Source organism: Pleurodeles waltl, chromosome 3_1, assembly GCF_031143425.1.
Source record: "Pleurodeles waltl isolate 20211129_DDA chromosome 3_1, aPleWal1.hap1.20221129, whole genome shotgun sequence".
Lineage (NCBI taxonomy): Eukaryota > Metazoa > Chordata > Amphibia > Caudata > Salamandridae > Pleurodeles > Pleurodeles waltl.
In genome coordinates, this window is record NC_090440.1 from 1,831,172,887 (window position 1) to 1,831,197,587 (window position 24,701).

The 24,701-nt window shown below is 42.2% G+C and overlaps 1 protein-coding gene across 4 annotated transcripts in view; it reads left to right on the forward strand.

Annotated features, from left to right (window-relative positions):
* The window catches only part of NEMP2 (nuclear envelope integral membrane protein 2), a 235,885-nt gene that overhangs the window by 177,439 nt on the left and 33,745 nt on the right, over positions 1–24,701 (forward strand). For all 4 annotated transcript variants that reach the window (XM_069225893.1, XM_069225891.1, XM_069225894.1 and 1 more), the window contains one exon: positions 11,515–11,608. In XM_069225893.1, the coding sequence (XP_069081994.1) occupies positions 11,515–11,608 (94 nt within the window). The remainder of the gene's footprint in view (positions 1–11,514; positions 11,609–24,701) is intronic.

Here is a 24,701-nt window from a genome sequence, read left to right on the forward strand (position 1 = left end):
CCCAGTGACAACCCAACAAGTCACTCCACGTCACCCAACGATTCCCCCAGGTGTCTACTTTCCATAAATGTATAGGTTTGATAGGTTTCCCAAAATGCACAGCTAGGCACAAAAACACATCATTTATCAATGGAAAACCTGATATGTCCATGTTGCATTTTGGGGCGTTTCCTGTCACGGGCACTAAGCCTATCCGTACACGTGAGGTACAATTTTTATCATGAAACTTTGGGGAACACAAAATAGAAAAACAAGTGTTATTGTCAATTTTTCTTTCTCTACATTTTTGCCTGCCAAATGTAAGGCAGTGTATAAGAAAGAAGTCATTTTGAGAAGTGCCCTGTAATTCACATGCTAGTAATTGAGAAATTCAGAGATGTGCAAATAACCACTGTTTCTAAACTCCTTATCTTGTGCCCATTTCGGAAATACCTAGGTTTCATTGATACCTATTTTTCACTCTTTAATTTTTACCAAATGGATTGCTGTATATGCTGCCTACAATGAAAACCCATTGCAGGGTGCAGCTCATTTATTGGATCTGAGTAGCTTGGGTTCTTGATGAACCTACAAGACCCATATAGCTACACAGCCAGAAGGGTCCAGCAAACATAACGGTATATTGCTTTCAAAAATCTGTCATAGTTGGAAAAAGGTTTGGAAGAAAACATAGTCAGAACGGACTGTTTTTCAACTCAATTTCAATGTTTTTATTTCAACTGTCACTTTCTGTAGGAAAATCTTGAAGGATCTACACAAATGACCCCTTGCTGAATTCAGAATGTTGTCTACTTTTCAGAATTGTTTAGCTGTCACTCACTGGAAGGAGGCTGAAAGCACAAAAAATTGTGAAAATGGGGTATGTCCCAGTAAAATGCCAAAACTTTGTTGAGAAATTTGCTTTTCTGATTCAAGTCTGCCTGTTCCTGAAAGCTGGGAAGATGGTGATTCTAGCACTCCAAACCCTTTGTTGATGCCATTTGCAGGGGAACAAACAGATGCGTTGCTTTCTTCTGCAGCACTTTTTTGGCTAATTTCTTGGTCTCCTCGAGGGATTCCCACCAACTCTGTGTACCTTTACAATCCCCAGAATGTTGGAAAAAAAGGCACAAATTTGGTGTGGATAACTTTTTTTTTTAAATCTGTTTATTAAACGCATACTGCACACAACAATACAATAGCTGTTGATAATTTGCGATCGGTTAACACGCTTATATAAATTTACACAGCATTATTACACAGCAAAGTGTCAAAGAAAAAAAATAAAATAAGAAAACTAATGATAATAAGGAACGAGGAAAACAAATATAAAGCAACATAAAAAGTGCAAATCCAAGAAGAACTAAGGAGGAAGGGGGAGCAGCATTCGACATGGAGGCTATGAGTGAACTGTTTGCAGATCTAGGACACAGGTGGCCACTTTCAGTGTCACTACTAGTTTAAATGATCCCTCACGTTGCGAGGGGAAAGAGAGAAGAGGGAGCGAGGTTAATATGTGTGAGTAAAAGGAAGATGGCTACCACAGAGGTGTAGTATATGTCTATGGAAATGACAGGGTGCAAGGTAGGTATGACTGCACGTGATCTGGGTATAAGCTACATACGTGTGTTATCCCCTAGAGCGTGTCTAATTGTGGTGCAGAAATACTTTGCGGGAGGTGAGGTTGTTAGCAATGGGTACAGTTGAGGGGGGTTGAGTTTGGGACAGTATAATTAAAGTGTTGACGATGTTTAGGCATTGTTGTAGTATGTATGTATATTATCCTGCTTACGGGGGATATATATCGTCTCTTGCTTCAATGGCCACCACAAAAGTGTCCCAGACCTCGGGGCCGTCTTGGATGAGACCCCTTTGTCGCAGTAAGTGGAGTGTCTGGGCTTCTGCCTGCGCACGGCTATGTAGCTCACGCAGCCAGGACAGATGGGAGGGGACATGTGGGGCTTTCCAGTGCGTTGCTATTAATCGTTTGTGAACCACGAATGCCAGGTCTATAAATTTATGTGTTTGTTTATCTGTTCTGGTTCGGTGGCGTATGCCAAGTAAACAAGAGTCGGGCGTAGGCACCAGGGTATGGGTTGAGATATCTGCAGTGGTCTCTGTCACACGCTGCCAGGCCAAATTTATTGAGTGACAACTCCAAACCATATGAAAGAAGTCAGCCGCCGGTGTGGCGCATCTGGGACATGTCGGTGATGTGCTCGGATATATTCTTTGGATGCGGGCTGGTGATAAATATGAGTGGTGAAGATAATTGAATTGGGTATAACGCAGACGAGGGTTGCGGGATACTGTTTTAACCATTGCGAGAGCGGCGGCCCACGATTTTTGCGTTAATGGTGAAGGGAGGACGGAGTCCCAACGTGCCTTCGCGTATGGCAGGGTGGTGCATATCGGCTCAAGCAATGCTTTATATAGTTTAGTTATAGTGCCCTTTGTGCTACCTATGGTGAGGATGGTAGTGAGTAATGGGGATTCCAGGGGCTCTGTGTCATTGGTGCCCCAGAGATTATGGAGTAGTCGTTTTATGGCGCTATATGTTAGAAAGGCCCCATTATGCATCACTCCGGCGGCTACCATTTCCGCAAAGGTATGCATCACAGACCCAGAATATAAGTCGCCCAGTTGCAATGTGTTTATTCCACGTGTGTTATGGTACATTGAGAGGACTTGAGTGCCTGGTAGTTGGAACAGTGGTAGCAAGGGTGAATAAGGGGGAGAAGAGGCTTTATTCTGGACGTATCTACGCCAGCAAAAGCTTGGTGTGGATAACTTATGTGCACAACAACTTATGGGGGTTTAAGCACAAACTACCCCAAATAGCTAAAAAAAAGGGCTCAGCAGTGGGGCGGAAATGGCCCAGCAGCTAAGGGGTTAATACCAAATTTGTTGTTGTTCAGTTCATTGATGAAAAAGCATTTGCAATGCAATAGGTCGCACATTTGCTTGAGTTAGAGCTATTGGCATTATAAATGCTTTACTGGACTTTTCTTGCCACATACATTGGTAAACCCTGCCACATAATTTGGTTCTCTCTGCCACATAATACCAGTGGCCCTGCATATAACTAAAGCACTTCCATTTAGCTTCTTCTTCCTCTATCTGCAGCAAAAAATGAAAATATTGCCATTATTTATCATATTTTTTTAAATATTATTTTGCGGTCCCCTCAACCTTGTATGGAAACCCAGAGATGGCCTAGACAGAAAGAGCACATCATGCAATGAGTTATAGGCAAGAATGTTTTGTAAAAGGAATGCCTTACAAAGCATTACGGGCAAGCATCCAAGTGCAGCAAATATTGTACTATCTTGGCTGTCATGCTCAGAACAGCCCCTAGAGGCCACCACTTTAAAAAATAACCTTTCTAAGAAATATGGTGATGAAACCATATAGTTAGCCTCTAGAGAGCATAAGCACACGAAACCCATGGCAGAACATAATGTGGTGTGACCATATTTATAGCCCCTAGAAGGTGTAGTGCAGCCTGTTGTTCCTCAGTGAGGAATGCGACTATCTCCCTGTAGATAATTACCGGCACTGTTTCTAGCCGTGGACATCTGTGTGATAGTCTAATACATTGTGGGTATTGTACCTTTGTTTTGTTTCAGTTGAACTTATATGAGTAATCTATATGAGCCTTTAGTCAGTCAGGGGGTGGTTAGCCTTTGCCCCCTCAGTCTGTGGTGCTGTCATATAAGTCTCTGTGTGAGACAGGCCTGTGGTCCTTATTCTCTGTGTAGGTAGCCTGTGGTGTCTTAGTCTACCTGTTGGGTTAGGCTGTGTCCACCTCACACGGCATGTGGTGAGCCTTTGTTTTGGCTGTGTGTTCTTGCTCCCATAGGGTTACTCAGCTAACCCAGGGATTCCTGCAGTTTAATGCGCTGTTGGCCCTCTCCGCACATAGGTTATGGAGAGTCAATAAAGAGAAGCAAGGAATGGTGAATGGTAAAGTACACTGTCAGTCTAATGCATTCAGGCCTTCATTAGCAGGGAATTTCACGTGATTCAGATGAGTGATGGGGTGTGGGAATGATAAGCACTGTCAGATCATGAACCCTACCCCATTTCAGGTGTTGGTAGTAAACGAAGCACCGTTTTTGTTTTTTTATATATTTTTTTTCTTTTTTTGCATTCTGGTACTTGCATTCACAGACGTAATGGAGGACTACAACTCCCATAATGCAATATAAAGCAGGGTTAGCACCTGAAGCCAACATCAAAAGGTCTCAGAATTGTAAAGGGGTGCAGGACTCCCATCTGCGAGGTGATCCGGGAGCAGGGTCTGAGAGGCGATGAGCGTCCATCACTGTTGGAATGCACAGGTGCTAATCGGATCACGGGGTGGGGGAGTCCTGTTTGCCACGTATGTGATACAGTCGAATATGTTTATGATTTTATTAAAGGACTGGGCCTGCGGGTGGTGACAATGGGGGCCTCAAAATTTGCCAGCACATTATAGGAAGGTGTGCCAGAAAATTAGCCATTAACATTCCGTTCCTGTAGAAGAATGCCACAGACTGACAGCCTCAAGCCCTTCAACAGATAGCATATTTACAAATGAGGGGCTCTTTACTATCACTGGTGTTGAAATTCAGTGTGATGGCCAGTTGTGACTGGGTACACTGTGGTTCTTTTGTAGTTCTCTCACTGGTTAAAAAGGTCAGGATCTAGAAACGAACATGCAGATCATTTATAAGTGAGTTGATTTGAAATTGCATTTAAGAAGGACTTGGGACCAGTATGGTAATAGTGATTCTGAAAAGTAATGAGCAGACAAGTTTTGACCGGGCACAGTAAGGTGCCTTTAAAGTCCCAAAGCTGTCGCCAATTGTTATGCCCTGGAACTTAATGTGCAATGTTTTGACTCTGAAGCAAGTTAGTTAGAGTAAACCTTAATGTAGTCTTATACTTACCCAAGATGGCTCCCAGCCACAAGTGCATTAGTCAGTGTACCTTTTCTTTGCTTCATCCACAGACATGCATTCCATGGCTATAACAATAAAAAAATAAAAATCAAGCGAAAGTGTCAAGCACCAGGTAATGAAACACATCTGTCCAGAACACAATAGTGTGTTTTTAGGCTTCCCAGCACAACTGAGCTGCTCTGCTAGCCACAGAAAGAATGATACTACTAAACAAACGGGCCTCCACCCTCGCTCCCACAATCGGGAATCACACGCAGGCACGTTTGGTAAAGAGAATCCAAGCCAAGGAAGGGCGGTAGCCAGGCAGCTGAGAGAGAGCAGCGAGAGAGGGCGCAGAGAGCCGACGAAGAGGAAATGTGACCAAGATAGCCTAATTCACAGCCCTGTTTACAGCAAAGCTAAGCTGAGAGCAAGAATGCTCTGTAAATAAAATGGGAAACATCACTAAACACCAGCAGGAAACAAAGAAAAAAAAAGTCCCCCGAAGAACAGACAAACACAACAAAGCGTAATTGTACAGTAGTTGGTCCCTGCTCCCAAAGAGAAAAAGGATGGACAAAGAGGCATGACTGACCACTAGCAAGCAAGGATTTTTAAATGACACTGAAACGAACAAATGAAATGGCACATACATTGGTAAACCCTGCCACATAATTTGGTTCTCTCTGCCACATAATTCCAGTGGCCCTGCATATAACTAAAGCACTTCCATTTAGCTTCTTCTTCCTTTATCTGCAGCAAAAAATTAAAATATTGCCTTTATTTATCATATTTTTTTATAATATTATTTTGCGGTCCCCTCAACCTTGTATGGAAACCCAGAGATGGCCTAGACAGAAAGAGCACATCATGCAATGAGTTATGGGCAAGAATGTTTTGTAAAAGGAATGCCTTGCAAAGCATTACGGGGCAAGCATCCAAGTGCAGCGAATATTGTACTATCTTGACTGTCATGCTCAGAACAGCCCCTAGAGGTCACCACTTAAAAAAATAACCTTTCTAAGAAATATGGTCATGAAACCATATATGCCCTTTTGGCATGTGTGCGCCTTACATGTTGTTAAAAAATGTTTTGGGGTGCAGCAGAGGGGGCCCTAGGCCCCCAGCACCCTTGACTTTGCATTTCAAAAAATTGCGAATTCCAGTTAGGAATTCGCAATTTGGGACATGCAAAATATTCGCTAATATGGTTCGACAGGCCCATAGATGCGAATGGGGGCTGTATCGCAATTTGCAATTCGGTAATAGCATTTGCGATTTTTAAGAAATTGCTATTACCGAATCGCAAATGTGATGCATTGCATTTTGTGACTCAGAAATCGCGATTTCTTAAAAATCGCTACTTCCGATTCGCAAAATGCATTCTTGATACATCTGGCCCTTGGTAACTTAGGAAAATTAATTTTCAAAAACCTCACGTCATCATCATTCAATAACTCTTTGGAATGACACTCTTTCAACTTCTTGAAACTCCTTAAGAGTATCCAATTACGCCTGACGATCAATCCTCACATAACAAGCAGAATCATTCAGTTACACCTAGGTCTCTTCTAAATACCACTTTCTAGGTCACAAAACTACATTTCTACCCTTAACTGCTTTTCTTACCACACAATCCATGTCAATTTCATCACCAGTACATTAATCTTTGTGCTTCCACACATTTCCTTTCTTAAATCTTTGTCTAGCATTGAAATCTTTTAACTCCTTCACCATACCCTTGAGAACAAAGGTATGTTATCATGAGCAATTGGAGGAATGGATAAAGACTTTGCCTTGCAGATAACTCTATGCCCATCCCACCATGTGTTCCTCTCCATCCACACATTCGTTCTCAAGTTCTGACAGTTGAACAAAAATATCAACATCCTCAACTAGTAAGTTGCTCTCTTCAACCAAAGTTGTTTGTGGTTTAACCCGTAATCCTCCCCTCTTCTTTATTTCTTCAAATAATTTCACCAGCTTTCCTTCCTGATGAACAGATATACATCAGCTTTTGATTGTACATAATCAAAACTTGAGTCCTTGCAAAAGGATAAACCCAAAAATAGTCAATGTGTCTCTGCACGAGACAGCGTCATGTCTATCAAGTTAATTACCATATTCAACTCCACATCTACTTCCTGTGACTCCTGGTTTTCCTCATATTTGATACTGTTGTTTCTCTTGACCACCTCTCTTTTTGTCGCCTTTTGCCGCTTCCTTTGTCTTTGCTTCTCCCTGGCCGGTGTTTGTTCCAATCCTTCTACACTACCCTTCCTGTTTCGATCCATGTCCGAGCTCACATCTGAGCTAAAGTCACTGGCTGCGGCTTCTTGCCTTTCTCAATTACCTTCATTCAGTCTTTGTTTCCTCAAGTTCTTGAATCGCTTTCAAAACGTATACACTTGGCCCCTCTCATAGTCCAGTACTCGGAGATAGTCCATCATTTTCAGTTTAGTTTTAAGGTGTTTAAATGCAAGAGAAAACATTGCGCTGTTAGACCTGATAGCCTTAGGGTGGTCACCCCTAACTTTTTGCCTGCCTCCCTCCACTTTTTAGATACTGTTTTTGCTGGTTTTTAGACTCTGCATACTTTACACTGCTATCCAGTGCGAAAGTGCATATGCTCTCCCTTTAAACATGGTAACTTTGGATCATACCCAAGTGGACTATTTAATTTACTTATTTACTTATAAGTCCCTAAAGAATGCACTATATGTGCCCAGAGCCTGTAGATTAAATGCTACTAGTGGGCCTGCAGCACTGATTATGCCACCCACTTAAGTAGCCCCTTAACCTTGTCTCAGGCCTGCCATTGCAAGGCCTGTGTGTGCAGTTTCACTGCCAATTCGACTTTGCATTTAAAACTCCCCTAAGGTATACCCTAGGTAACCCATAGGGCAGGGTGCTGTGTAGGCAAAAGGCAGGACATGTACCTGTGTAGTTTTACATGTCCTGGTAGTGTAAAACTCCTAAATTTGTTTTTACACTGCTGTGAGTCCTGCTTCCTTCATAGGCTTACATTGGGGCTGCCCTCATACATTGTTTGAGTGTTAGCTGCTGATCGGCAAGGAGTATGAAGGACATATTTAGTATGGCCAGACTGGTGATACAAAATCCTGCTGACTGGTGAAGTTGGATTTAATATTACTGTTTTAGAAATGCCACTTTTAGAAAATGAGCATTTTTCTGCACTTAAATCTTTCTGTGCCTTACAATCAACGTCTGGCTGGGTTTAGTTGACAGCTCCCTTGTGCATTCGCTCAGACACGCCCCAAACACAGGATACTCAGCCTCACGCATACATCTGCATTTTGAATGGATCTTCCTGGGTTGGGAGGGTGGGGGGCCTGACACTTGCATGTCAAAGGACAGTAGCCTGCCCTCACACAAAGGACTGTCACACCTCCTACTGGGACCCTGGCAGAAAAGATTGAACTGAAAGGGGACCTTGTGCACTTCTAAGCCACTCTTTGAAGTCCCCCCCACTTCAAAGGCACATTTGGGTATTTAAACAGGGCCTCTATCCCTAACAACTCAGACACTTCCTGGAGAAGAAATTTTAACCAGAACCTGCATCCTGCCAAGAAGAACTGCCTGGCTGCCCAAAGGACTCACCTGTCTGCTTTCTGTGAAGGACTGCTGCCTTACTGTTGCCCTGCTGCCTTGCTGCTCTCTGGCTGAGGTGAAGAAGTGCTCTCCAAGGACTTGGATAGAGCTTTCCTCCTGTTCCCTGAAGTCTCAGGACCAAAAAGACTTCATCTCTACAAGAAAGACCCCTTGTGCAGCGAAATTCGACGCACAGCCTGCCAGAAAAGACGCACATTCTGTACCACAGTGAAAATTTCACTGCACGCCGAACCGGAACAGCGCAGCCCAACTTTGCAACTAAAAGATCGATGCAGCATCAGCGTGGCGACCGGAATTTCGATGCAAGCCCCACTGGATCGACGCACAGCCGAGCTGGAACGATGCAGCGCCTGCCGTGCAGGAGAAAATTCGATGCAATGCCCACCAGATCGACGCAGCTCCTGTGACTTCGTCCTGCCACCACAGGAAATCCACACATCATCCCCTGGGTGTCTGAAAACCCCGCAACCTGAAGAGGATCCACGACCGAGTGCCGTAAATCAACGCACAGCCATCCCTGCATGTAAACTAAACGCCGCATGGCCGTGTGCGGCCCGAGAAATCAACGCACACCCCTGTGTTTCCACGTATCTCCTCCTCTTTGGTTCTTTGCGGAGATTTTTCACGCAAACCAGGTACTTTGTGCTTGAAAGAGACTTTGTTTGCTTTTAAAAGACTTAAGACACTTTATATCACTTTTCAGTGATATTGCAGCATTTACTTATTGCATCTTTAATCGTTTTGACCTGCATCTTATCAGATAAATATTATTATTTTTTTAAACACTGTGTGGTGTATTTTTGTGCTGCTATATGGTGTTATTGTACGATTTATTGCACAAATACTTTACACATTGCCTTCCAAGTTAAGCCTGACTGCTCAGTGCCAAGCTACCAAAAGGGTGGGCACTGGATAGCTTGGATTGTGTGTGACTTACCCTGACTAGAGTGAGGATCATTGCTTGGACAGGGGGTAACCTGACTGCCAACCAAAGACCTCATTTCTAACAGGCGCTAACAGCCATGCTGGAAGTGCTGTTGCTTTCTTGAACATAAGAGGCGTTAATTGGGATGTTAGGCATGGTGGCTGTCACGCAGTAACGAGCACCAGCGGCAGTCAGGCGCACACTGTCACAGACAATTTGTTGCATTTATATATAAAAATATCGATATACATATACATACTGCTGATAGCCATTAGGTATTTTATAGTAAGGTCATAGGAAAAGCATTTTTATGTTTTGCCTATAACTTTGGCGCCGTTTGAGGAATCGTCACAAGATTTCCAAACTAGTTTTCCACTCAAATCTGCCACTGTTTGGAAAGTTTTGGGCAAATTTGTTCAGCAAGGGCTGTAAAAAAGGGGATGGGGTTCCCAAAAATGCATTTTCCCCAGGCAGTTTCCCATAGGGATTTTAGACACAACTACAGCCCGAACCGCTGGACAGAATTACAACAAATGTGGCAGAAAACTAGATCTTGGTAAATAAAGAGTGCTTTTTGTAATTTGGTGTAAATCTGTTCAGTAGTTTTGGAGTTAGGAAAAAGTGATATAGATATCTAGGGATGTGGATCTTTCATGGAATCACTCAATGAGGCTGTGTGGATTCAGAGAAAAAGCAAGGCACTGATTGGCTGGCCACAACCTGAGAGGAAAGTTGCGGCCACCATTTTCTTTCTCTTATCGATCCGGGTTTTTTTTTTTTTACAAAATTATAGAAATTCAGCAGTTATAGTAGTAATACTTCTAGTTATAGATATCTGAAGAAACTATAACTTGTGCCGTTACGTAACTTTAGGCCGTGAGCTATAGTTTCTTAACATAAGTATACTATAAATGCAGAATATCTATGGTTTTGTATGGGTATAACGTCCTTGTAACCTGTGTGGTTATTTTCAGTGAATATACATACATTTACATATATATCACTGTGTATCTTCTCTGCCACTCATGAACTGTGACCAACTAAGGGCTTGCGATCATTTTAAATAAACGTTTAAATTTATTGTGCATGACTTTCATGGCATCTTTTTCTGTATGTATGCATACATCAGAATAAAATTTCTGAGCTGAATGCTGTATTCCATAAGTAGCCAATCTAAAGGACATGAGCCAGGAATACATATACCATCATCATATGTTTGGAAATGACCAGAACAGCAGTTTTACAAATCGCTTAAAATCAAATCTATAGTCACGTTAACATTTAATTCTCCAATGTATTATTCCTTGCCCTTTTTCTCTAATTGTACGCAGTATCCCAAACGTGCACATTTTAAGGATTTTACGTCATGTAGTGACTGTTCCGGCCACTCAAGGCTTAACACCTCCAAAGTACACACAAAGCTTGTTTCTGTTTTGGGGTCGTAGATAAGGGGTGACTGGACTGCAACCATGCCAAACTAACTCAAACGTGAGTCCCAAAATGTTATTATCCTAAAAACACAGAACTAAGGAACCGTGCCATAAACTGTTGCCAAGTTGGGGCCCTGATGTATTTGATTAGAATGAGAACTATAGCTATGAATATAACTATAACACAAGATGAATTGAGGATGGTAGGCAGTCCATAAAAATTGTATCGATGTACATGTGCCTTTACCTTGGCATGTCAGGTTTTCCAGAGGTTTCAGCATTTAAGCAGGTCACAATTAGTAAGACTTCTCTCTCCTGCCACTGTTTGTACAAGGCTTCCTTGCTTTTGTAGCGAAGTTTGAGCTTATTTAAATCCATATTATTTATTTTATATATATATATATATATGTGTGTGTGTGTGTATGTATATATATATAGCATAGGCGTTTAAGTACATACATCTGTATATATATATATATATGTGTATATATATCTACTTACACAAACACCTATACTGATTTAGTGTCCTTCTAAAATATCGCCTTTGACCAAGCATCATTTTCTATATAAATTAACTACTAGGCCTCTTATAACTGTTCAATTGATTTTTCTTTCTCTCTAGGAGCGCTGCATTCTACTATTCTGCTGGAGTCTCTCTAGGAATGCTTGCAATGCTCATCCTTCTGCTTATAATATTGAAACGCTTCATTTCAAAGGTATCGTTTTGAAATATGTACTGATGTTTATTGGATTAGTATAGCATGTTAAGTACCTGATTCTCTAGACTGTATCTTCTTATTATGATACGGAGTTCAAATAAAGCAAGCCCGTCCAAGAAAGCAACTATGTTGAATGCTATAGATATTGTATAGCATTGAAAATTGAAGCACGGAAAGTTGCCTTTTTTCATGCCTCTATTGTTGTTGATGATATGTAGCCACTTATCCCTAAATACTTGTAGAAATCTCTAATCCTTAAGGGTAAATGTATTACATCTTACGTAAGTTATGCATTATTGACAGCCAGGCAATTTCACAAAATCGTTAGCAGTGAAACTCAAAGTCAGCACTATTCAGATATCTTGAGGATTGCATCAGTTACTTCATTTTTGTCAAGGATTGAGAAGGTCCCTCAACAATACATTTACAAAGACTAGCCCTATTTTTCAAGAGGGGAAAAAATAAAAGCTATTTTCCCTGCAATTCTTTGCTCCTTTTGAAAGTTTTTTTCATAAGTTCCTTCGGTACTAAAGACATCTGATTGAAATAGCAAATTCTTCTTAACTACCCTTCCTCTTGGAAGTTGCTTCTTGGCTCTTAGGGTGTGGTCGCCACAGTTGTTCTGAAGACATCATTTAAAAAGGGGACCTTTGTCATATATTGTCTGTATTTAAAAAATAAATCTTACATTTTTTAGTGCTCTCACCTTTCTCTCTGCCAACGCATTATTTTTGTTTTTGTATTCATTTCTCTACTTGCAGAGTCTTCATTCCTGGGATGGTTAGACACATGCTTATCAGTAAACATATGTGATAGTTTTTCTCCTGCAATTTTAGCTAATTGCAGAAAGGGAATTCACAATTGCTATTTAATTTGTACTTTTTTCCCAATCCTCCAACTCTTTACAATCAGCCGTGTAAGTTTGCATGCTGCCTTGCAGATTAACCATCTGTTAGATGGAACTGGCCAGAGCTTCCTGCAGTCCACGAAAAACAGCATTAAAATCATGTCCAGGCAGACAGGTGAAAAGTAGTAGGGATGTGCACAGCCCTCATGTGGCCCTCGTTTAGAGAGTCAAGTCATTATTTTTAGTCACATTTAAGGGACCCTCACCAAGATCGTCACCAGTAAAAGACCCTGCTGGAGACTCTCACGGCTGACAAGATATTACAGGAAGTAACACAACAAAAGGACATTGGCTGAGATCCTCATATGTTTTGAGGAATGCACTCTTGTCTGAAAAGGCCCATATTGAGACCACACTTGCACGTGTAGGCACTAGAAGTATGTGTGGTTGCCAGTACAATTAGGTCATGGGTACTTGCCACATGACATATCCGGCCATGTGCAGTCTACTTACTTGTGCAATGCAGTTAGGGAGCAATGTATTTACAAGATATTCATTTGAAAAGGACATTATTGTTCTCTACATAGCTATCATGCTGGTGTGAGCAGAGTGCACAGCCAAATGTAATGATGTCACCAATTACAGCGGTAGACCCGAGATTTATGTATCCAGCAGTCTTTTCCTTTAAGCATTTACCTATATTTGGGGCTCTCTATATGTATGTGGGTGCATGATTGAATTTGCAGAATTCAAGGGTGTATATATGTGCTTTTTGTCCTCTACCATATTTGTTCATGGTTATTTCATAATTTCTATTTCTTAGTTGTAAATGTAAAACAGAAAGCATTTATATCAAGTTAAACAGTTTTATGCATCAACACATCTTGGAGTTGTGTTCTGATCCGGTATTATTCTCCTGTTAAGTCAAAAGTCAAAGCACAGTCACATCTTTCTTCTTCCAGCCAGCAAATAGGGAAGCATAAGAATGTCATGGTTATTTGATAATTTCAGATGATAACAAACCTTCTGGTTATTTCCTCACATATAGTAAATCTGCCTCTGAACAGAGGGGGCTATTATCATCCAATGTAATATTATGTGACACTCCATGGTCTCTTACTACATTGTAATTGAATATGTCAGCGCATAGCATTTTTGCCTTTTCCACCCAGAAAATGGTGAATCTAAACATTCAATTCAAATCTATCTGAAGCAGAATGTTCTGTATACTGGCAGCTTGTGCTTTTGTGGAGATTAGATGAAAGTCTGCTGTATTTGTTTTTCCAGCCAGAGTGATGTCATGATTGGTTACACTTTAATGGGAACATAAATAGTCCACCACTGTTCCTTTGTTGGAGGTAAAGAAAAAAGTTTGTTTTACTAGTAGTTCTAGTGGGAAAGTATCTCCTTTGGATGTTTACATCACCAGTGGCTTTGTCTTGTGATATTTAGGTATACCAGCTGTTCCTGAGATAATCTTCCAGGCCTACATCGGACTCTTCTGGATGTGAAAAATATGACTGTCCACAGTGTTTTCGGGATGATTTTCATATCCTCTCTCCTTTTTCAGATCCTCCTTCTCTGTCAAGCTTAGCTGTAGCTTGCCCTTAATTTTTCTGATATGTGATAGTGTTCATCTTCATTTCCTCTTCTTGATTGCACAACCCTGTTCTCATTGAAATTATGTGTTTTCTCAAATTGCAGCGGTTAAGAGTCAGAATGAGCTTTTCATATCTCGGAGTTATCTGGTATGTTTTCTAAGTGTTCCTCCTCCATGTGACTTGGTATCACAGTAGTTTTGCATACGATGATCGATTTGTTACTCTATCCCTGAGTTTAAGATTCACAATCATCATGAAAGTCAATCCAGATCCTCAGAAAATTAGTTCCAACCTCAAATAATCATTTACAATAGAATGCAGTCTACTCTTTGAGTAAGTTAGTTGTAGACTGTCTCCTAATCTTTGGACATAAGTACACGTTTTCTAGCCATGATTCATTTTTGTTACATAGAAACAATTCAAAGTATCTAATTCTGTGCTCCCAAAGTGACTTTTCAACAGATCCATTATGCCCATGGCAAATATGTTGGATTTCATTAAGTTCAAGGGTTGCGCAGTTATTATGGTCATCCCTCACATACTTTCCTCAAAGACTTTCTATGATGGCCTTTCTTTTTTAAAGCTTTTCTACACCTTTACTCAAAACAGACTTCTCCCTGTAGCTGAAGGATATTTCGTAAGAAAGGTCCCAAATCTGAATATAGTCCACTCTCATTGTTTACCTTGCCAGTGCCATATTTAATTAATACTCAGTGAAGAATTTGTAGGCCGTTGTCAATTTCAATTGTGGGTGAAGTATCTGCTGCCTCTATAAATCTTGTTTTAATTAAGTACTTAGTTGTGCTGTAGACCTTGTTCCTCTCTATAATTGTCTGTATAATAGTCACAGAAGCACAATATGGAACTCAAAGCATTTGCAGTCCATATAAGTTCCCTCTCTGACCAGTATAAACTTCTCCAGTCAAACCTTTACTTCAATCTCTTTTTGCTCTGTAGACAATTACCTGTAATATTCGTGTTTTCGTTGTGAACTCTTTTTCTGCTATTCATGCTTCTTCTGTTAAATTGTTTACCCTTTTAACGTATTTAATGGAATCTGGTTGGTGTATCTGGGGTTTTCCCTCTATCACTATATACCTGTCTCAAACTAGATTCTCTTGTTCGACCCGTTCACTTAGCTTTGATGATCCATCACTCACTAATGCTCCCTTATATGTTTGTAATCAATGCAATGCTCTTTATCTCATTAGAGTACTAAACAGATGCCCAGCTTGTCCAATGATTCTATGAAATTCTTAGTTACTTTCTGTTCTGCACTTCGAGTGTAACTTTGCACCATCACACCTACAATACCACATGTGAACTCTTTAAACTCTATCTCAGTTACAACTTTGTATATTGTTGAGGTCAACGTAACTATTCTGAAGTATATGATCTTTTAGGTACACGGGTAGCTCTACTGTCTTAATTGCAGCAGCCCACATCACACTTTCAACTAGGATCCTCCTTTTTAACATATATTTGGTATTGTGGATGTAACAGGAAGAGGGTGCCCAGTCAGTGAGTCTGCGGGTATGTTGACCTGAAATATTTCTACATAAGAAGAACTGTAAGGAGGGAACCCGTGTATGCATTAATTTATAAATGCATGTGAAACAACAATTCAATTTGAATTTGGTTGCTTTATCTAGTGCCTCCATCCACAACCCAATCACCTCTAAGCAATAATGGAAATTGCGCAGAACTGCCTGCTTAGGAGATGATAAACCAAACTTTATGAAACAATACTGTCTACTTGACTTAAATTTACTACTTGAATTATGGCTTCAGAATACCATAAAAGAGGATTAAACATTGGTTTATAGTTTCCTGTTATCTGTTTTCTTCCAGCACATGAAAACGTCTGACTCCTCATATACAAGCACCATGCCTCACCTATGATGATGCCATAACTCGATGACATAACTCTGGACAGCTACAACTTAAAATAGCTTTTTTGCTACAATGCCCGACAGCTGCCTTTAAACAGGAAATCAAATGTTCCTGTCGTCTTGCACACTCAGTCTATGTAGCACACACAGCCCCTTGCAAAGAGTCTACCTTGATTTCTGTTCCAATCCATCTCATTTGAAAATTGCTGTTCTGACTGGCGTTGCCCTGACAGCCTGCTAATAGAACATTAAGTCCATGTCATGGGGATTAAATATATTTCGTGCTACTACACAGGGTTAGCTTGGTGAAGATAATTGAAATCCAACATGCTAAATGATGTTCTTCTTCCGTTAGGAGTTAAATGCTATTAGGATGAAGTTTCTAGCAGTTTTACATTTTACATTTCATTTATAATCTTATACTTGCCAAAAATGTGTAAGCCCATTTTATCTCTTTGTTTCAAACCAAAACAAACATTTACCTTTCAGACTTACACATTAATCATGTGCATAACATTTACTTCAGAATCACAAAGTGGTAAATCTGTCAGTAAGATGCTAAAATGTCTTTGTTTTCATTTTTGACACAGAAGCCCTGTCTGTTTTACTACCAGACTGTTTTCAGTCCTTTGTTGCAGGTTTCTTCTGAGAGTGGTTGGAGAATGTTTTCTCTGGTACTTAAGGGAAATGAAGCCTGCATACTTTACAGATAATTCACGCCAAGGTCAAATGTGCAGATTTAATTGCAGAAATGGTTTTGATGTAGACAAAGACCATACATTGCAGAGGCCAAAATACCAGCCACTCAAGCTAAAAAAAAAAAATTGGAGAGGAGTGGACTTCTTACAAAAAATATATTTTTTAAACATACTTTGATCAATACTTTGGCTCTTATTACTGATAATGCTTGTGGAGACTGTCTGGCCACAATTACAGACATTAGACCAATCTCTTCATGGAATTCCTACAATTAAGTATTAGGCTCCACGGGATGGAAATAAAACTCTATGACCTCTGTTCTGCCAGCCAGTATTCTGCATGGAATGCTCTATTCCATATGGTTTAACCCAGACAATTACCAGGTGGTAAATTTCTGCAAAGGCCCTAGAGGGACTGGAAAACCAGCCCGGCAGAAATGCAGCCCTTTTCCAACACATGTTCAGCAGCCGCTATTTCCTACTGGTAAAATTGAGTTTGGTGTGCCTTCACCTGGGATATTTGGCTGCAGGATCACCATCCCACTTTTGATCGTGCAGAGCCAAGTGCCACACGCAAATTCTACTCTACATAATTTGTAATTAGGGCTTTAGGGCCAGATGTAGGAACCAGTTTGCGACTCGCAAACGGCAAAAATTGCCGTTTGCGAGTCGCAAACCGGAGTTTCCTATGCAGAAATGCATTTTGCGAGTTGGGACCGACTCGCAAAATGCATTTCCGACTCGCAAATAGGAAGGGGTGTTCCCTTCCTATTTGCGACTCGCAGTGGTATGCAATTCCATTTGCGACCGCGTACGCGGTCGCAAATGGAGTCGCAGTTACCATCCACTTGAAGTGGATGGTAACCCACTCGCTTCCCCTTTGTGAATGGACCCCAAAATATTTTTTCAGGACAGGTAGTGGTCCAAAGGACCACTACCTGCCCTGAAAAAATTCCGAAACAAAAGGTTTCGGATTTTTTTTTAAGTGCAGCTCATTTTCCTTTAAGGAAAACGGGCTACACTTGAAAAAAAAAAAACTGCTTTATTTATAAGCAGTCACGGACATGGAGGTCTGCTGACTACAGCAGGCCTCCATGTCAGTGAGTGCCCTGAGTCGCTATGGGGCCGCAATTTGCGACCCACCTCATTAATATTAATGAGGTGGGTCTTTGCGACCCCATAGCGACTCGCAGACGGTGTCTGAGACACCGTTCTGCATAGCAAATTGCGAGTTGCAATTTACGAGTCGCTCGGACTTGCAAATTGCAAGTCGCAATTTGCTTTGTACCTACATCTGGCCCTTAGTGATGTAATTTCTGTACTAAGATCACACACTTTTCAGCTTATGGTTAAGTACACTTTGTTTCAGATGAACGCAAAGACAATGGCAGCTGTCAGAATGAATGGTTGAGCACTATAGGGTTATTTTTGCCAGTGCCGCAATGAGCTTTCCCTACATAAAACTAAGCATGACTTGCAAAGAAGGCACGTCCCTCCCAAATATTTTAAAAACAATTGATTCCCCGCTGGTTCATACACTTTGGTCAGCTTCTCACAACTGAACCTCACATACATCTGCAGCAGAAATGAGACATCCTAAACTAGCTGCACCGAGTTTGAAGGATTTGGTATAGGGTAAGACTAGTAGTTACACCTTGTACCTTTTCCTCCTATTACACACTTTTGGGATGGAAAAGTCCTCTGCATGGCAAAAGGGGTGTACCCCTGCTCTTGGTATCCACCTGTTCTGTTGTCTGGATCCCTCATGCTGACTTCTTTGTCATAGGTGGATGTGGATCATGCGTGTGCAGCATGTCATAGGCCTGTCTCACGGATTGCGATCTTGTTGGACCGGGTGGGGCAACCAAAGCACTACCCTCACAGAGCTCAGAAAATCTACTCGATCACTCGTTATGGCAAGTTTTATTTTATGATGTCAAGCTATTTTTAGATTCCACTCAACCCTTCTGGAGAGTGGACAAAGAACAGGTGTTCTGTTAAGTGAAAAACTGAATTAGCAATTAAGATGCCTTTAAATCTTATTCTTGTCACATCTGCTCTGTGTTCAGAGACAGAGGTCAAAAGGCAGTTTGTCTTTTTGCAATGCAAATACTTGTCCTTGTAACTGCAGAGTTCCAGGATTTTGTAAGGTGAACTGTCTAACCTATGTGAAGTGAAAGGCTTTTGGTATCAGGTTTTTCCTAACACACAACATTTATATACCTAAGTCAACTTTACAAATATTTCAAGATATAATTCAGTAGCTGTGTAAGACCCTTTTTTTACTTCTGTGATGAAAAAAATAATTTAATCAGATGAAGAAAAAAGTCTGAACACTTTACTTGGTGATGTGCAAATGATAAATGTTTTCAGAAACACAATTTTTACAGATTATTGTTAATACACTATGTAGTTTTATCAGTAAAGCTGCAAGTTAGTGAGATTGATGACTGTCTATCAATGACAGTGCTCTACCACATCATGCTTTAGTAATATATTTATTAAAAGTGAGTGTTTAAACATAAACTGAGAAACACTCCTGCCCTGATGGCAAAGCTATTAGTAAGCTAAGAATCAAGTCATGCATGGATCATGTGCATCCTATATGTGGGCTAGATTTATTATACATGGGGCAAACATTTAGTGTATTTAGTCAAACAAAAGAGGATTTTTTACAACAGAAATGCTAAACTCGCATATTTGAAAGTGCACTTGTGAGAATGAAGAGAACTGTAAAATACAATACTTGCCTAGGATCACACAATTTGAGACCTGTTTTCGGGTCCAGTACATTACAGTTAGGTTGAGTAGATTGTTCAAGCTTTTCGACCTGCAGGTCTATTATGATTTTTCGAGGCCTGCCTCATAGTGGTGGAAGTCTACCTCCTTCATCAGGAGTTAAGCAGCACAAGTGTTTTGGTAGCAGCATACTGTGTAGTGATCAGCAGTAGTGAACAGCACCTTTTTACCCTCTGTCACTGGAGTGAGGCCTTCAGGCTCACTCACCTTTTTAGAGGTTTAGCTGTTTTGTGATGAACTCTCCCTTGGCCTACATAAGGTAGATGTGGAGTGCTGCACAGCACAAGAGTAGTGACTATGCATTGGAGATATGTGTTCCTGAGAAGTGTACAGTAATCGGATAGAGCAGTGTGCTGTAGTGCATGTGTGGATAATACTTGCACTGAGTATATGTACGCCTGGGAGGAATACATTACGTGAGAGATGTAGTGCTGTGCAGTGCGTGTGGGTGTGTGCAGGAAGAAGCATGTACTGGAGGTATATGTGCTTGCATGAAGTACAATACACAGAGCGAAATGTTGTGCAGTGCACACTGTGAGCGTGTGTGTGCTGGCTGTGTGTGTTTGCAGAAAGCACATGCTGGTATTATGCAGGAAGACTACAGTACTGTACAGTGCACACATTGAATGTGCATGCTGAATGTATTTATACTTCTATTGCTACAATGCAAAGAAGTGACAGTGCTGTACAGTAAGTGCGCTGTGAATGCACACTGAGTGCCTATGCACATGCAGTGGTACTTTACATCGAGGACCCTGGGTTCCATTTTGGTAAGCCCAGGCCTCCCTAGTGAAGTCATGTAGAGGAGAGGAATCTCCCCAGACCGATTTCTGGATTGCTGCATCCTTGTGAGCTGGGTGGGGCACACACTGGAAGGAAGGGGAGGCTTTCTTTGCATTTCAAGATGTTGGAAATGTTGTTCTTGTCGTGCAATTCGTATTTTGGAAATAAGACTGCATGTTGTAAGGCAGTACCACTGAGTGTGTTTGACGGAGTTGGCCCCACACTGTCTGAAAGCTGTCGGCCTAACTCCTGTGGAGCCAACAGTACCTTACTGAGTCCTGGAAAGAAAAAGTGATTTGTGGCAACCTAAACCTGACACCTCAAGGAAGTCATGATGAACAGATCATACCCCTTTCACTCAGTTACTCAGAGACTCACACATGCCAAGGCAGGACACAAGACGTAAAATGGATTTCAATGCATTTATTAAAGAAATTGCATCCTAGTATAAAAAGCATGGGCTGCGATAATTAGGCAGATGAAACATGAAACAGTGATCATCATTCCATTTAGTGTGAAGAAGATAAACAACCCCACCATCTTTGTATGATCCTGAATGCCTAAAGAATCCTACCTACACTCTGTGTTTAAAATCTGGGAGCATAGTGGTGGTAACCCTTCTGCCTTTCCCGATCTAAGGGAGGGACCCCAGAACCCATACCTAAAGAGGCTGTCAGGATGGTAATCCTCTTGGGTAGCTGAAGAGTCAGGATCAGGATCAGAGAAGCTGTCAATGGAATGATGTGCGCCCCAAGATGGCCCCATGACTGCCCGCTCCCTCTCCAATAGGCCTAAGGGGTGTTTATATAGTAAACCCAGCAGTGTTCTAAGAACAGGCCTGACATACCAATGTGTCAGGAATTGGGGACTGACTCCTGATCTCCTAGAGTGGCAATACAACTTAGAATATCATGTACTGAACATGGCAGCCTTGAACAGGGCACAAAGTGTAATGTTTACAGAGGGCTGATAAAAAGTGCAGCGCGAACTACTATGTCTTCTCAGAAGCATCTGATTAAAATATAAAAACAAGGAGCTAAAGGCTGGCTGTGCTAAAAAATGTGAACTGAATAAAAACTTGTCAACGTGTAAAAGGCACAGGCTACGGGCCTAATGCTAAAATAAATGTGTCCAGTCCAGACACCAAGGAGAACCCACATTACTCTTTGATTCAGTGATCGATCACAAGGAAGGGGCCTGGACACATCTCAGGAAGGCAGATGGACTGATACGGGAATCGTAAAGAATAGGCGTGGGTTTGGGGTTAGCCTTTTGATGCTCATATGTCTGTGGCTGATATCCACGTATGAACTGTGGTCACTCCCATGAATTGTGATGTGGGTCAATCTGCTATAGAGTCATGCCTGCTGTGACAGACATCTTTCATAAGGGAAGAAGAAAGAGAACATAGACATAAAACACCAGAGAATCAGGCCCTGAATCACATTTGGTGTTCGGAAAATTACTATAAGAAGGGGAGGTTGCATCCCCAAAAATGTGTCACCTACCAAGCAGCCAGATGGGCTGTGTGAGAAGGGAAAGCTCTGCAAGACTTCTGCCTGTGACCACGACTGGGGTCTAAGGCCTGCTAGTCTTCCTGCTCGGTTATGGGACATCACCCAAGGAAGCAAAGACCACCTGCCCTGGAGCACCTTCCTGCTTGCCAAGACCAGTGTGCCCTGTGAGGAAGATCAGGGCGCAGTACGATGCAAGGTCCAGTGGGCAGCCCAACCATGAGGGATCCCTGTGCGAGATGTGAGGATTCGGCTGTGCACCAATTGAGATGTCACCAGTGTGCAGGATTTTTTTTCAGTGACCCCCGTATGATTGGAGAGGACCACTGTGGACTTAGCCATGTGTTGAGCATCATGTGGTTCTTGCTACCCGATATGCTGGGGGTGGGGGAGCAGCAGTAAAGTTACCACTTCAAGGAGTACCAAGACATGTGACCGTCCGTGCCAGTGCTTGTGCTGGGAGAACCTGCACCCATTTAACCACCTACTGCAACAATCCCATATGCTAGGAGAGGTTGCCAAAGGGTTGGGGCTGTCGCCCAAAGGAGAGACTGAAGCTTCAGTCTGCAAGCTGGACCCACACTGAGCGGGAACTGCTCCTGACTCATCATAGAGGACTGCCGTGGATGACAATGCATCCTTGCTGGCTCCATTCGAGAGCTAGAAAGGATTCCCCCTCCCCTTGAGCAAAGTCAACTTACAGCGACTTCACAAACAGGGAGTTGCTCTGACATCTGTGAGAACTCCAGCAGTGCCACTCGGGAGAGAGCCTGCACCACCAGGTGCTGCTTGTGGGCTGTGAGCAGCCCAACTTCTTCAAACTAAGCAGACTCGCGGGTGTGCATTATAGGCGTCGGCTACATCGCTTAACTCCTCTGTGCTGGGAAAGCGGGTAAGATGTGAACTGGGCCATTTGGGCCTCAGGGGATTTGCTGCTAACAGTGATGCTGCACCATAAACACTTTTAACTACATTCCTAAAGAGCTGAAGGGAGAACTCTTGAGTACAGCCTAATGGTTTGCATTCCCTGATGCAGCACCCTGGTAGCCTTGACTGCTCGACCACAGCTACCACTGACAGTCAGGTGAAGGAGTACTGGGATCATTGGAAAAGTATCCACTGTCATTCAGTACTCCTTCAATTATGCCCAACCCCACAGTGTAGTATCACATCTGTCTGCTAACGCACTGTGGCACAATGTAAGGGATATGAAGCACTATATAAATACATTCACAGTAGATAAAATTAATGTGTGATTATTAGCAATAATGTTTTCAGGACAGATGTACTGTAATGTAAAATCTTCCATATGTGTTTTTGACTTGGGGCCAGATGTAGGTAAGAAGCAAATTGCGACTTGCAATTTGCGAGTCCGTGCGACTCGCAAATTGCAAGTCGCAATTTGCTATGCAGAAAGGTGTCTCAGACACCTTCTGCGAGTCTCTATGGGGTCGCAAAGACCCACCTCATTAATATTAATGAGGTGGGTCGCAATTTACGCCCCCATAGCGACTCTGGGCACTCACGGGGATGGAGGCCTGCTGGGAACAGCAGACCTCCATGTCCGTGACTGCTTTTAAATAAAGCATTTTTTTTTTTTTTCTCAAGTGTAGCCCGTTTTCCTTAAAGGAGAACGAGCTGCACTTAGAAAAAAAAAACGAAACCTTTAGTTTCGGATTTTTTCAGGGCAGGTAGTGGTCCCTTGGACCACTGCCTGCTCTAAAAAAATAATTTTGGGTCCAGTCACAAAGGCGAAGGGGTCCCATGGGGACCCCTTCCCGTTTGCGAGTGGGTTACCATCCACTTCAAGTGGATGGTAACTGCGACTCCATTTGCGACCGCATACGCGGTCGCAAATGGAATTGCATACCACTGCGACTCGCAAATAGGAAGGGAACACCCCTTCCTATTTGCGACTCGGAAATGCATTTTGCAAGTCGGTTCCTACTCACAAAATGCATTTCTACATAGCAAACACGAATTTGCGACTCGCAAACGGCGATTTTCGCCATTTGCGAGTCGCAAATTGTTTGCTACATCTGGCCCTAAGTCACTATTAAGCACTGGGATGATTTTTTTTCTGTTTCAGATTGCAAAACATTTTTACTGTACATGCTTACTGAGACATTGAATTTGAATTCATATGCACCTTCCAGCATTGTGTTACGTCCAGTAGCTTCATGTTAAATCTAATTGGGCGTGTGAGTATTTTATCTTTGCTAAAACTAATTCAGTTCCCTTAATTTGGCTTTGTTAGTATAGAAGTATGAGCCACTGCCGAGGGCTATACTGGTCTTTAGAACATTGGAATGTTAGCAGCTCTATTGAGGACAGTAGAGCAGGAGGGGGCTATAAACACTTGTATAGGTCACATCTGTGAACCTTATAATATCCTAATCTGAATCTTGCTCTCCTCTGCTTAATTCAGAGGAACCACAAAGCAAAGGTTGGGGACGGAGACAAAGGGCCTCATTACAAGGCTGGTGGTCAGGACCGCCGCTGCTGGGGCGGTCCAACTGCACCATTAAGACCCTGGCGGTCAGAGTGCCAGGGTACTCACGAAGGGCTGCTGGTGACGGAGATCGCAATCAGACAGGGAAGCGCTATATGCAGCGCCACTCTGCTGATTACGACCTCGTTCTCTACTAGGCTTTTCATGGCAGTTTTACCACCATGAAAAGGCTAGCGGAGAACAGGTGCACAGGGCAACAGGGGGACCCCTGCATTGCATGCACTAGGCCTAGGCAGTGCAGGGGCCCCCCTGACCAGCACCATCAAAATGTTCACAGTCTGCTGTGCAGACAGTGAATATTGCGAAGGTGCTGGAGTACCTTGCTGCAGCAGCATTGCCGCCAGCTCGATTACAAGTTGGCGACAATGCTGCCGCCTGTGTCCTTCTAGGCTGGCGGGCGAAAACTTTTAATGGGTCCGACGAAGAATGTAGCCAGTGTGGCTG